Raw genomic sequence first — 14099 nt, forward strand, 5'->3', positions numbered from 1 at the left:
TTCTAAATTCCCATCAGATATTTTGAGGTGTATTTTTGGAAGACTTTAGGGCTTGGCTTTCCAGTGTGCATAAACAGAAAGACAACTCCTCATTCTTAAGCTATCCATCCTAGGCTGCAAGGCTCAGCACTGACACTGTTAGCCACAGACAGGGTAATATTCCTTAGCAATATTCCTTGGACAATTTGACTTCCTTTTTGTAAGGGAATTTTCTGATCATAAACCTCAGCCATGTATAATTCCTCCAAGACCATAAATGCACTTGTGCTTTGTCTTGGATGGACACATTTAACTCATTTCAGTGGATGCTAAAGAAATTCCATCTCTTGGAATGAGATGGGATATGTTTCTCCTGCTTTCCCAAGCCATGTGCAAGCTTCCCCCCCTGTCTCTCTGAACTGAGTACAGACAAATCTCACGAATCCTTGGAACAGATGAAAGTGATTTATTTGCCAGAGGCACTGAAATAACTCTGCCTCGTGTGTTACAGTGAGCTCCAACCTCCTGGTGCATCCCAAAAAAAAAAAAACTTTCAGGCCTCCTCCTTGTCTTCCCATATCAAGTTAATATTATAACACTGAAAAAGCATTTAGAATGACAGGACCAGAGGGGAGAACAGTTGAGAATGAAGCCCAGTATCAATCACTGGCCTGTCAGTTCAGAGCAGAGCAGCAATGCCAAAACAACAAACAGAACTGATAGAACCAAGGGGCGGGACCAGGCTGAAGCACTTAGAGGTTAGTGCCACGTTGAGGGGACATAAAGCAAAGTGTAATAAGTTCATCAGAGGCTTTGTATCTTCTAAGAACTGTCCTCCACAACAGAACTGACAGGGCTGTGCACAATTGAAAGCATTTATCAAGCTCTTTGGAAGGACAATATCTGCTTAGAGCAAAGCAGGCAGAGAGGCAGAATGGTGAGACATTTCAGCAGTTTCAGGGTGTGTGTTAGAAGGTTCAGCACTACCTGCACAATGTCAGGAGGGCAAAACGTTACTCATCGTGGCCCAAATATCCAATCACTTGTCACAGATGTGTCACTGAACACAACATTTTGGTGGCATTAAAAATCACAGAGAGTCTAGTAAATCTGTAATATCCAACAAGGATCGTGTTAGGTGTTAGGTGTTAGGTGTTTTTAACAGCAACTTTCTCCCAGAGGAAAGCTCTGCTGGAAGCAATTCTGCCATTCCTACATCCATAAATAACAGATGAATCCCACAGTATGGAATAGCACATTAGCCTCATTATCTGTCATATGAGGGAAGGATTTAAGGATACAGATCTAAAATGACTCCAATGTCTGTTGTAGAAAATGCTGTGCCAGGATCTGACCTTGGAACAGGTGGAAAAAAACCTCTTCAGTTCAGCATGTTCTCTCTGTTTTACACAGACACATAAAATAAACTTTGTCAAAGCAAAAGGACTCGTAGAGCTGATCATCCAGGATTTCTGTGAGGATGACAAAGGGATGTACACAGCCCAACTGCAAGATGGGAAGGCTAAGAATCAATTCACCCTAGTTCTGGTGGATGAAAGTAAGTGGAAATTCAGGATCAAATATAGACTGCCAGGCTCAGTGAAAAGTTTGAGAGGCACTTAAGGCCCCAGAGGATTTCTGACAGTTATGATGGCACACTGGGAATGGGGAGAGCAAACACTTCTTTTAGCCCACAGTTGAAGCCATGTAAGAAATTTCTCTTCCTTACTTTTCAAACATTTAAATTTCAGGGGGTTTGACCTTTTTATAAGGTCAAACTACTATTTCATTTGCTAAATGCTTAATGGTTTTCACAGGCTCTTTTGCTGTAATGAAAATAAATGTCAGGTTCTCAGCAACCAGCAGGAGGTAACTGATGCACACAAATGTCACAGCTCTAATGATAAAACCTTTTTGGAGCAGAGATTCTGAAGTATTACCTGGAGAATTTGTGGGGTTTGTTGACTCTGTCCATTGCTGTCCCATAGGTTTTGATAAAGTTGCAGCAGAGGCTGATGCAAAGAGGAGACAGTGGAAGAAAAAGCAGGGTAAGATGAACCAAAGGTTCATGACTCACCTGAATTATGCCACAAGGATGGCAAACCCCAAGCTAAGATAATTCACTGAGTGCTCTAAATGCTTTTATCATCTTTTTAAGCATATTATTTGATTAACACAGTAGGATAAGATTCCTTGTTTCCAGATACTTTGCCCTGCCCTTAAAAATCAAATCATTTATTTAAATCCTTTTAGCCAAGCTCTGCAGATTTGTCCGTACAGATCTGCTGCATCAGTGCTGTGACACCAAACACTTTGGAACTCTGAGAATTGCTCAGCCTGAACACATATCATGTAACTTAAATCCACTCACTTTTCCTGTAGAAAACAGGATTGTCTAGATAAGTTCAGGTGGCCAAGAAGGCCAATGCCATCCTGGCCTGGATCAGGAGCAGTGTGGTCAGCAGGACCAGGGAGGTGATTCTGCCCCTGGACTCGGTGCTGGAGAGGTCACACCTTGAATCCTGTGCTCAGTTCTGGGATAAAAACATTCCCTAAATAACGACTGTGACACCAGCCTAGACGATAGGTCCAGTCCCCTGGCGTGAGAGATGCTCGGTGTGGATGAAGGTGTCCATAAAGTAACGTTTCCCAGTTTCCCCTCCCAATTCCATGGAGAGCATTCCCTCCAGCCGCAGTGCGGGAATCCAGCACTAGATGGAAGCATTTCTGCAGTTAACACCCGAGAGCTGCGGAAATCAGTCGCATCAGTCATTGATCTTCTTTCCAGGTCCACATTTCATAGAGAACTTGAAATGGAAGGTTACAGAAAGCTGCGAAGTACTCCTGACCTGCAAGGTACATACGGTTTGGGATGCAACGGGTTGAATTCCTGCAGCATTCCGTTTTAGGTGTGAATTTTAAGGGTTGTCACATCCAAGTGCTGCAGACCAGTGAAAGATAGGAGATGGTGTATTTGGGGCAGAAATTTTAAGGTTCTGGAGCAATTCTCTAATGTAAGTGATGTCTCATATTGGAAGGAGATCCAGGAATTCAGAAATAAAATGCATTTGGGATCCTGACTTCTAAATGTTGACTTGAAACAGGCAACAAACCTGAGGAAGGACACCAACTTCCAGTGGTTCTTCAATCACAAAACACGAGCAGGAGGTGTGTTTGATCCACAGACTGGGATAGGAACGCTCCTTATACCAAAGGTGAAAACCACAGAGCTCAGAGGTTTTAAATATGGATTGAACTTAGTAATATCCCATGTGTTTTGGGTAGTGCCTTGCAAAGCAGGTTCTGGGGCAAGCTGAGCATTTTATTGCCCTCATTTCTGATCACCTAAGCCTAATTCATTGGGAGAGACAAATAAAATCTCACCTTTCTCCCCTTTTCCAAACCCTGCCCTAGTTCAATGACGTGGGGAGTCTCTTTGGGAGAGGTGTTGTTTGGTTTGGGGGTTTGGTTTTTGTTTGGTTTTAGAACTGTTACACGTGTATTTGCCAGGTAACCAAAGCAGATGAGGGCAAGTACCAAGCAGTTGTTTCAGATGATCGAGGAGAGGACAACACCCAACTGGATCTCACGAAAGGAGGTAAGAGAACCTTCTCATACACACTCACACCCCTGCCCTGGGTTCATTTTGGACTGAAAAAACAGATTCCATACCTTTCTACCACTACCTATATGCTTTCACATGGAATAAAACCTGCCTAAAAAAATTTACTGTTCCACTTTCAAGCGTTTCCTGATCTACAACCTCATTCCACTCACACCTGGAGCCATTTCTCAAGCTAGGGCTGAGTTATAACCTCTGCCAAGCACCACAGCTAAAAGCTCAGGAGTGTTTCAGTCACTTCAATCAGATTCTGCTGCCCAAGATTAAATCCTCCCCTGACATCTGGAATCCATCATTTAAACCTAACACATCAATCTCCTTTCTGGGAGGCAGTTGGTTGCACACGTTGAGTGTTAAGGAAGATAGGAGCATCTAAATTTAGTTAGAAATGCCCAGCACCTAAAAATAAATGAATCAGTGGCAAAAACTCCATTCCTAGTGACCTCTGAAACAGAAAAAAAAGTCAGCAAATAACCAGTGGATATAACACATCCAAAACACAGTGAAATTAAGTTGGTAGATCAGATGTGATTTGCTAAGTATTGTCTTTCCAGACGTGTAAATCTTTGTCTTGCAGCCTTTGAAGATCTTCTGAAGGAGCTGTGCAGGATCAGTGGTATGTCATTTCTCAGCAGCTGACACAGGAATAATGGAAGGGGAAAGGTGGGGTGACATGATCAGAGCAAACTGCTTCAGAGCTGGCCCTGGGCTTGGAGCAACAACGCCACATTTACTGTTCCTTTAGTGTTAGGAGGTAAATAAATCCAGGGACCTAAACCCCTCTGCACTTACAAACTGACTCTGTGACCTTCAGGTGTTGGCAGCCTGCTCCTTGTCATGTCACTGCTGTGAGAGTTTGGCCAAGATGTCTGTGAGATGTGTAGTCCAGACCCAAGTCCCTAGAAGAGACACAAAAGCTCCAAGGTCTCCAAGAGACAAAATTCCATCCTGCTCTCAGCTAGCCACATTCTCCACAGTGAAATGTTAACGTGTTGCTTGGGATTGTGTTGGTGCAACATGGAAAACTGTGCACTCTTGAACGTCCTCCTCAATTTCAGCTCTTTCTGCTACACCTCTGCAAATTCAGCCGACCGAGGAAGGCATCAAAATCTACACAGATGTCAAGTACTACACAGACTACATGAAAACGACTTGGTATCACAAGTAAGTCCCCAGAAGATCTTTGCAGGGCCCTGCAGCACTGTTGCTTGTAACTGTTGATCCTCAACACTAACCATGTTGGCCTGAGCTGTAGGTTTGAGTAAAAAAACACAATCACTCTTACCCTGAAACAAGTCTGGGTCTTCCAGAATGAGCACTCATGTTATTTTTACCTTAGCACAGCAGAAATACTTACGAGTTATCATCTTGATTTATAAATGATCATCTTTACTAGAATATTAACAAGGCCCTTATGACACTGCTCAGTTACAGCCTCCTTGGCTACAGGAAAAGAAGTTGTTGGTTTTCCAGACTCTTTATTTCTACTACTTCACGTTTTCCTAAACAATTCTCCTACTCTGAATAACAAATCTTCCCAAACATCATAAAATTCTTCCCAAACATTGGCTAATTTAGCCTCATAATGGCTAAATAAATAGAGAAATGCTGTTTTATTAGATGCCACCTACACACGCACGTAAGGAGGCCAATTTTTAATAACATTTAAGGGCTAAATGCTTACGAATATTCAACATCTAAACGTTATTTAATCTCCTAAATAAGCACCAAAAGGTCTTTTTGTAGAGTTTGTAAAGCTTTGGCAAACTGCCTGACAGCACAGTTAGATGCCCCATGGGATTTTCACAAGTGACTGAGTACAAAAGTCCCCATGAAATGACTCCTGACTCCCACTCTCTTCTGCCAACCAGTACAGGTCTGAACAAAGTTAACACTGATTTATCCATTAAATACTAGTGAAATGCCATCCCTTGTTGATTCAGGGAGAAGCAGCTGGAGAGCCGTGACAGGATCAAGGCTGGGAGCACCATGGATAGGATTTGGCTTCACATCCTGGAGCCCACGGACGCCGACAAGGGAAAATACACCCTGGAGTTATTCGATGGGAACAGCTCTCACAAACTGTCAACAGACCTGTCTGGACAAGGTGAGCTGAGTCAAAGTGCCCTGGGAACGAGATGTACCTGAGCTGCTTTCCAAGAGTCCTTCGGCAGGGAGTCCTCACTCCTTGATTTGAGCTGCAGCTGCAGTGCCATGAGAACATACTGTGGAATTGGGGTTAGAAGGACACTGAAGTGCTCACAGAAGTCAGGAAAACGTGAGAAGTGAGAGGGTTGAAGCCCTTAGGGAGTCTTGCAGTCACAGCATGAGGCACTGCGGGGGACAGGATGAGCAGCAGCTCCTGGGATGTGTCTGATTCCTTCACAGAGCTTATTGGTGGCATCTTGGAATTAAAAAGAGAATTTTCAGGTTTACAAAGACTTTTCCAAACTGCTGGAGTGGTTTCTTCCTCCAGGCTTCTCTTTGGAAAGGGAGAATTAGGTCCCACTTGATCTAGCAGTATACAAACAGAGCCATATTTCCCTGAGGCAGAGACAGACACTGTCTGGAGGATAATCACATTTCTCCCAGGGCAGAATGTTAAACCTCCTGAGTCAAAGGAAACAAACAGCAACTTCTCCTAAAACCTTTCATTCCTTGCAGCCTTTGAAGATGCCCTGGCTGAGCACAGAAGGCTAAAGTAAGTTCCTACCTAAATCTATTTTGAGTGTCATGTTCTAAACTGAGACTAGAATGGCTCATAAATCAACCCACAATCATTTTCTCTCCCTTTCAGGGAAGCAGCCATAGCAGAAAAACGTAAGTAAATGAATTTCTTTCCTTCAGTGAAACAAAGCCAAGTGGTTTGCTGATAGGAAAAACTAAAATCTTGTTATTTGTTCATTGCCAGGTCGTGCCAGAGTCGTTCAAGGTCTGCCAGATGTTGCCACCATCATGGAGGATAAGGTAATGTTGAGTAACTTTGTTACTTGGCCCTTGCACAGGCACAGAAGAATAACTGATTGAGAGGAAAAGTGCTTGTTTTCCCCTCCTGCGTGTTCCCAGCAGCTTTTCTGAGCTCCTGCAGTTGCCAGAGGTGGGAAGTGGTGCCCTCCTAAGTCATATTCACAGCCAGATCCTTTCTGTTGTCTTCCCATTTCATAGGATTGGAATGTTAAGGCCTTTAAGTGCTGGATCTGATTTTCCCATCATACCAACTCTCTGCTTACATTTCTGAGTCACATTCCCAAGTCACATTCCCTTTACAGAGGCAGAATAAAAAGCCTGTAAAGCAACTGTAAATTCATCATGTGCCTATGTAAGTGTGACTTTAGAGCATGAGAAAGCTATAAAAAGAGAGTACAAACATGAGTCAGGCCCAGTGAATTCAGGCAGGTTAATCCTGCTCATACCATAGGATATGAGGGAAAAGAGAGGCAGTCCTGGAATGTCACTTACTGAAAATCAGAGAGCTGAATTTTTACCTATCTTAATTCCTCCCTGGTATTTAAAAGATGTGTGCATGAGGCACCTGGGACAGGGTTTAGCGGTGGCCTTGGCAGTGATGGGTTAAGGGTTGGACTTGATGATCTTAAAGGTCTTATCCAACCAAAATGATTCTGTGATTCAACAAACTGAATTTCCTTGTTCACTTATAACTTCATGATCTATTTCTGTTACCTGTTTTACACAGACCCTGTGTTTAACTTGCTGTGTGTCGGGAGATCCTTACCCAGAGATCACTTGGTTCAAGAACGAGAAGGTTATTGTCTTTAAGGACCGATACAAGATGGATGTGAAGGGCTCAGTGGTCACTATCACCATAGAGAAGGTCTGCAATGATGACACAGGAAAATACAGCATCTATGTCAAGAACAAGTATGGGGCTGAGACAGGGCAGGTCACTATCAGTGTCTATAAGCATGGAGAGATCCCAATAGGAATGGAAGAACAAGAAGTCCCAGGTGGGATTACAACAAAAAAGCCTAAATGAATCAGTCGATTATCTCTCTGTGAATTAAAAGCAGTTTAAATCCTTCAGATTCTTTTCAGAGCCTCTGCCCTAAAATTCAGGCTCATCTCTATATTTTAGTAAGATCTCAGTAATTTTTATGTTGATAGTTGTTAGAAAACTATTCTCCTCTGTGTGTGTGTGTGTTCCCATGTGTGTGCACATCCATCTTCACTTCCAGAGAGACTCCTTCCTGGGAAATCTGTGTGGGAAATGCCAGAGGAGTCACACAAGAGAACCAGGTCCTCAGTGGAGATTTCTGTATTAAATCACTATGTGTTGTGGGTTATCTTGTAGCTGACAAATGCTTCTGTGTGTGTGTGATTAAACTTACACCTTCAGTGCCATCTCAGCACTGCTGCCCAGTGCATCCATGAGAAAATCAGTCTGTGTGTGTATGGGATGTCAGGACACTCTGCACACCTAAAAATGGCCTTACTCACCATCAGCACCTCACCCTTGCTAATCAGGGATTCTCACATGGAGATATAACCACCAAATTTGCTCTTTGGGTGTGAATTTTCTTTACAATTACATGCTAAAACAAAAAAATATGTTGGGAATTTGTAAGAAGAAGTTCAGTGTTGGTTTTGTATTTAAATACTCTGTACTGACCAGTACAGAGTAATACATGTTAAGTTGGGTCACCCACCCCTGGGATACAGGCTGTGTTTGAATTAAGCAATAAAATTGCAAGACACATAATCTAATGAATGTTTTCCAAAGTCAACAGTCACGTCTGCACAGGCAGCAAGGAATATCACCCAAGGGCTACAATGAGGGAGGAATTCTTGGGGCAAGTGGTGAGAAGAAAAATAGCACATCCTATTTCCTTCTTGTATTCAGTCTCCAAGCAATGTTCCATGTTTTATTTTACCTTTTCTATTCCATGTATGAAATGATTACTAAAACCCAGCAATAATAAACTGAGTTTAATTCAGATTTAGATGCACATCACTGACATCTGCTGGATAAAGTCATAACTGATGTCCCACTCCAACATGATTTGCCCTGTCCTCAAGCAATAGGAGACCCACAGTTTTGGAAGAATCATAGAGTCATAGAATCAACAGGGTTGGAAAAGACCTCCAAGATCATCAAGTCCAACCCTCCCGTGGTTACCAGACCATGGCACTAAGTGCCACATCCAGTCTCAGCTTGAAAACCTCCAGGGATGGGGAATCCACCACCTCCCTGGGCAGCACATTCCAATGCCTGAGCACTCTCTCTGTAAAAAAATCTCTTCCTAATATCCAACCTAACCCTCCCCTGGCAGAGCTTGAGTCTGTGCCCTCTTGTCCTGGGAGAAGAGACCAACCCCCATCTGACTCCAACCTCCTGTCAGGGAGTTGCAGAGGGTGAGAAGGTCTCACCTGAGCCTCCTCTTCTCCAGGCTGAACACCCCCAGCTCCCTCAGCCTCTCCTCATGGCACTTGTGCTCCAGTCCCTTCCCCACCCTCGTTGCTCTTCTCTGGACCTGCTCCAGCCCCTCAATGTCCCTCCTGAGCTGAGGGGCCCAGAACTGAGCACAGGATTCAAGGTGTGGCCTCACCAGAGTCCAGGGGAAAAATCACTTCCCTGGTCCTGCTGACCACACTGTCCTGATCCAGGCCTGAAAAAGTCCGTGACTGATCCAGGCCTGAAAAGAAATCACTGTGGATTTTATCCATTCATTATTCACCATTTAATTTTCAAGTGCTCATAGCAGAGAATATTGTGATAATTAGGAAGCTCCTGCTGTAGGACAGTAATTACCTTGATCTACTGTAAATGATGCCATTTTATCTGAAGGATTCTATTCAAAGCAAAATATATCAAACACAGAAGCTGTGAACAGAAAGAAACCAAACGAAGCAACGCAGCACTTCACAACAATCATGGACAATCACCTGAGGTCAGTAACCCACACCAAACACAACATCCCAAACGTCAAGGTAAGGCTTTCCACAGAGTAGAATGAACTAGAGGTTATCATCGTTAAGAACAAATACATGATTAATAATTGTTATGCCCCAGTTAATAATTAGCCATCTCATCATTTGGTCAAGCCTTTCCCTTCCCTTAAATAGCATCCAAAGGAGCAGGGAGAGCCCTCACTCTGCCACTGCCATCACCACCCCACTGGGTCACAGCCCCCACCATGGCATTCGCTGGGACGTGGCAGGTCTATGCTCAAGAGAACCTGGAACCATTCCTGAAAGCTCTTGGTAAGTGTCTGGTTCCTCCTGAAATCCTTTGCACCACACACTTGGCATCACAGCTTTTATTCTGGTTATTTCTATGGGGATTTTTCCTGACAAACTCCCCCCTGACAGGTTAAACCTGTGATTATAGTATGTTAAGGGATTGGAATGGACCTTGGAGATCATCCAGTGCCAACTCCCTGCCCTGGGCAGGGGCACCTCCCACCCAAAGCAGGTTGCTCAAGGCTTTTGGAATCAAAAAGAAGCTAAAAGTGATACCAATTGATGTGGAAAGGCTACAGATAATCCCCAAATCCCTATTTTAACGTTAGGTGAGTTCTTCAGGAAAGAAGAGCTCTACCAGAACCCAACTTGTGTTGATTAACACATAACTTTATAACTACATTTAATAAGAAACAAGCTGTTGATGATGTATTCAGTTTCCCAATGTGCTATTGGTACACAGACACTTTCTGCAGTACTAGTGATCAGCGTGGGTAAGAGCTGATCAGGAATCTGTGAGGGATCAACACATGTGAGAGCTGGTCAGGAATCTATGAGGGATCAACACGTGTGAGAGCTGATCAGGAATCTGTGAGGGATCAACTCAGTGGTTACAATTAGCAGGTTCTGCATTAACAAAAATGCATTTACCCACTTGACAATCTTGTCAAAACACTCCCACTGGGGTAGGGGATAGTCAGGAGAGTAAGATTCAGTTCCAGTTGAAGAGCCTATTCTGCCAGTGTGGTGCCTGAACCAATCCTCTCCTGCTAACGATGACACCCCCAAACCACTACCCTGATCAGGCAGTCTGAGGTACTCACACTGTTGCAACTCTGATGAGACAGAATCCCCAGCTCCAATCTCCCTGGGAAAACAAGATAATACACACAATGTTATTGTCATGGAGAAATGTCATCCTGTGGGCAGCTGTGCCTGACAGAAACAATGCATATTCTGCCACAACACGGACAGATAGAGCATCAAAATCTACTGGGTGGAATGGAGCAAAATGCCCACAGAGAAGTGAGGAATCCAAACCAGGATTTGTCCTTTAACTTGGACATCACTTTCTATTATTGGTTTGTTTCTTTGGCACATTTACTGGGGAAAAGCATTAGCTGTTTCCTCTCACCACACTACTCCATAACAGAGAAATTCCTGTCCTGCCTGTTTTCACAGCCTTGCCAGATGACGTTATCAAAATGGCCAAAGACATTAAGCCTGTTGTTGAGATACAGCAAAAAGGAAATGACTTTGTTGTGACATCAAAGACACCCAAACAGTCTGTCACCAACTCATTTACGATCGGCAAAGAGGCTGACATCACTACCATGGACGGCAGGAAGCTAAAGGTAAAGGATTCCAGGAATCTTCATCCTTATACTTCATTTCTGTGTGGGTGAAAGTTGTTTGTACAATTCTACCCCTCCAATAAACAGAAATGTTCCTTCTAAATCTCCTACTCAAATCCTGTGCTCTCCAGTTTAAATCAGCAGATGTGACTGTGAAACAACAGCACCATTTATTTCCTATCTGTTAGTCCTCTACCTGTTCTAATTGAATTTACTTGCTCTAATTGAACTCCAAAATCTACATTTTTGTTCATGATTGTTACCTGTTCCAACAGTGCACGGTGAACATGGTGAATGGGAAACTTGTGTGCAAATCAGACAAATTCACCCATGAGCAAGAAGTGAAAGGAAATGAAATGGTGGAGGTAAGTGGGACTGGATGATCTATAAGGTCCATTCTAACCCTTAAATTCTTTGATTCTGTGATTCTTAGTGTTGGCTCAATATCTTAAATCCTGGCCTCAAGGTTCCTACCTTCCTTGCAGAATCCCTTCCAGGTGCTTAAACCTGCAGATACACAATTTAAGGATTTCAAACTAACCACAGTTAGTGGAAAACACTATTAATATCCTTTACTGTTCCTGGTTCTTATTAAAACCAACTGCCTTAGATGGCTCTCCTTTAAATATTGCTCATCTATTTAATGCATCCTGCTCAACAAATCCCTTCATTAATTACCACCCTGGGGCCAATTCCAGGCACTGAGGTGTGAAGGGCTTTAGCTGCAGGAAGAGTCCTTACAAATTCCACCCTCAGCCCTAGCCACAGCAACACCTCTGACAGGACAGTGAAGGCTGAGCCAAACCTGAACATTTACAATGCTCTTGTTCCACCTCAATTCTCCCAAATTCTTCAGTACTTAATTGCTGGGTACTGACAAAGAGATTTGCTCTGCAGTTAAGCTCCTTGGGCTCCTACAAATTGTCCCCTTGGGGAAAGGTTGTCCCAAGGAGCACAACTGACTCTATTAAAGTTATCTGGTTTAGCCATACAGTTTCCTAAGGCCATTTTGAGTATAAGGTCCAAATGAGTATAATGAGTCCATGGGACACCTCCCACCCGTCCAGGTTGCTCCAAGCCCCATCCAACCTGGTCTGGAACACTCCCAGGAATGGAACAGCCACAGCTGCTCTGGGCAACATGTGCCAGTGCCTCAACACGTCACATGGAACAATTTCCTCCTAATACCTAATCTAAACCTACTCCCTTTCAGTTTGAAGCCATTCTCCCCTGTCCTGTCCCTCCAGGCCCTTGGAAATAGCTCTTCAGTATTCTTGTAGCTCCTTTCAGGTACTGCAAGGCCACAAATAGGTCACCCCAAAGCTTCTCTTCTCCAGGGTGAACAATCCCAATTCTCTCAGCCTTTCAATGACACCTCTTAAAACAGAGTGATAGGATGGAGTGGATGATGACATTTGTATTTAGATTTTCTGTCTTTAGAGCTGGTTTTGTAAAAACGTTTTCCCTGGTATGAATATTATACCTCTATTTATAGGCAGGTGATGTGAAAGTATTTGCTTGTGGAATAAGATGGATTTATGCACCAGCTACAGAAACTTCTGCCACTTAGCTATAAATAGATTTCCTAAAGTCTAAATGGAAAACAAACTCTGCATATTTGTCTTCCACAGTCCATAACGTTTGGTGGAGTAACACTCGTCAGAAGAAGCAAGAAAGTTTGAAGACACATCCTCTCCCTTGTGACACCTTTACCTATCTAAAGAAAGTGCACTTTCCACAAGGTGTGATCGTTGTCATCTGAAAAAAAAAGGGGAAATAATTGTGATTTCTGCTCTCCTGTCACACACACATCACTCCCCACTGTTTTCCCTGAGTACACTCACAGATCCCTTCTGAACTCAGAGTGGCAGAAATTTGCCTCCCAGACAGCCAAACCTCCACAAGGTTCCACTTAACCATAATAATCCTTGGGAGCAGACAAAAGCTATAAAAATACTTGTTGATTTCTTACATGCTCAGTGAACATCTTGAGCTTTAGTTCCTGTGTCTAATAAAGTTTAGTCTTTTACTGACCCCTTTCCCTCTCACCTGGGCCAGCCAAGAACAATCAGACATTTGTTGGGCTGATCTGTTCCACATGTCTCCAACTGGAATATTTTAGAAGCTATGGAGTCTTTAACAGACACTGACAGCTACAAAGTAATAACAGGAATGGCTGTGCTTGAGCTGAAGTAGGCAAGAGTACAATGAAAAAAAATGAGGCTCTCCAAGAGCAAAGGGAATTAAACATTCTGCATGGCCCAAGTTTGTGAAGTTCAAGCAAACTGCTTTGCTCACTGTGTGTCTCTGCTGAAGTATAATGCACAGGACTTGTGCCTAGAACTATTTCACTGCTGATGAGATCCTACTGTTGTATCAGAAACACCATTTCACACTCATAACCTCACTGCAGGTTTGTTGGAATTGGCCTTGGCTGCAAAACCTCCATTAAAAAAAAAAGTTGCTGTACTGATTATGCCATTTAAAATCCTCCTGGGGACATTTCATTCCAGTTCAGAGCGCTGAGTTTACATCTCCCCGTGATAAAAGAGCATTTTGTGGGGGAGGAGGTTGTGTTTTAGTTAATTACCCTTACAATGTGCTAGAAGCAATGTGGGAAGGGTATTCTTGTTCTGGGATAACACTGTCCTCACGGGGAGTTTTAGTGGCATAAAGGATCATTGTGTTCAGTTTGCCTCCCAGGCAGCTCTAATGCTCAGTGCACTTTTGCAGCCAGAATTAAATTCCTTGTGAGTTACACACAAAAAAAATATGAGATCAACAGCACAGAAATCAAGGCTGGTAAAGCTCAGGGAGGAGGAGGAAGCTGCTTTAAAGCATTGGTGCTGCAAAATGCCATCTGAGAGCTCAACAGTGTTTGGGAGTTGCTGGGTAACTGCTGCAAACTACACACTGAAACCACAACACACGACGTGGTTTTTCAG

The 14099-nt window shown here is 43.3% G+C and overlaps 2 protein-coding genes across 2 annotated transcripts in view; both read left to right on the forward strand.

The window, feature by feature from the left end:
• Positions 1 to 7595, forward strand: part of MYOM3 (myomesin 3) — a 22398-nt gene extending 14803 nt beyond the window's left edge. Inside the window, exons 25-36 of the mRNA XM_009082974.1 lie at positions 1393 to 1537; positions 1968 to 2027; positions 2768 to 2835; positions 3084 to 3194; positions 3490 to 3577; positions 4179 to 4217; positions 4660 to 4765; positions 5545 to 5708; positions 6266 to 6302; positions 6399 to 6421; positions 6513 to 6568; positions 7296 to 7595. Coding sequence (XP_009081222.1) covers positions 1393 to 1537; positions 1968 to 2027; positions 2768 to 2835; positions 3084 to 3194; positions 3490 to 3577; positions 4179 to 4217; positions 4660 to 4765; positions 5545 to 5708; positions 6266 to 6302; positions 6399 to 6421; positions 6513 to 6568; positions 7296 to 7595 — 1197 coding nt within the window. The remainder of the gene's footprint in view (positions 1 to 1392; positions 1538 to 1967; positions 2028 to 2767; positions 2836 to 3083; positions 3195 to 3489; positions 3578 to 4178; positions 4218 to 4659; positions 4766 to 5544; positions 5709 to 6265; positions 6303 to 6398; positions 6422 to 6512; positions 6569 to 7295) is intronic.
• Positions 7596 to 9753: 2158 nt separating this feature from the next.
• LOC103810091 (fatty acid-binding protein, liver) lies at positions 9754 to 12836 on the forward strand. Its single transcript, XM_009082975.1, has 4 exons — positions 9754 to 9820; positions 10982 to 11154; positions 11430 to 11519; positions 12786 to 12836. The coding sequence occupies exons 1-4, from the start codon at positions 9754 to 9756 to the stop codon at positions 12834 to 12836; spliced, it is 381 nt and encodes a 126-aa protein (XP_009081223.1).
• The last annotated feature ends 1263 nt before the right edge of the window (positions 12837 to 14099 follow it).

Source organism: Acanthisitta chloris, unplaced genomic scaffold (genome assembly GCF_000695815.1).
Source record: "Acanthisitta chloris isolate BGI_N310 unplaced genomic scaffold, ASM69581v1 scaffold9059, whole genome shotgun sequence".
In the NCBI taxonomy this organism is placed as follows: Eukaryota; Metazoa; Chordata; class Aves; order Passeriformes; family Acanthisittidae; genus Acanthisitta; species Acanthisitta chloris.

Coding starts and splice junctions, on each gene's coding strand:
- LOC103810091 (XM_009082975.1), top strand. CDS start 9,754: ATGGCATTCGCTGGGACGTGGCAGGTCTATGCTCAAGAGAACCTGGAA. Junction 11,155..11,429: donor TGGACGGCAGGAAGCTAAAG/GTAAAGGATTCC, acceptor CTGTTCCAACAG/TGCACGGTGAACATGGTGAA. Junction 11,520..12,785: donor AAGGAAATGAAATGGTGGAG/GTAAGTGGGACT, acceptor TGTCTTCCACAG/TCCATAACGTTTGGTGGAGT.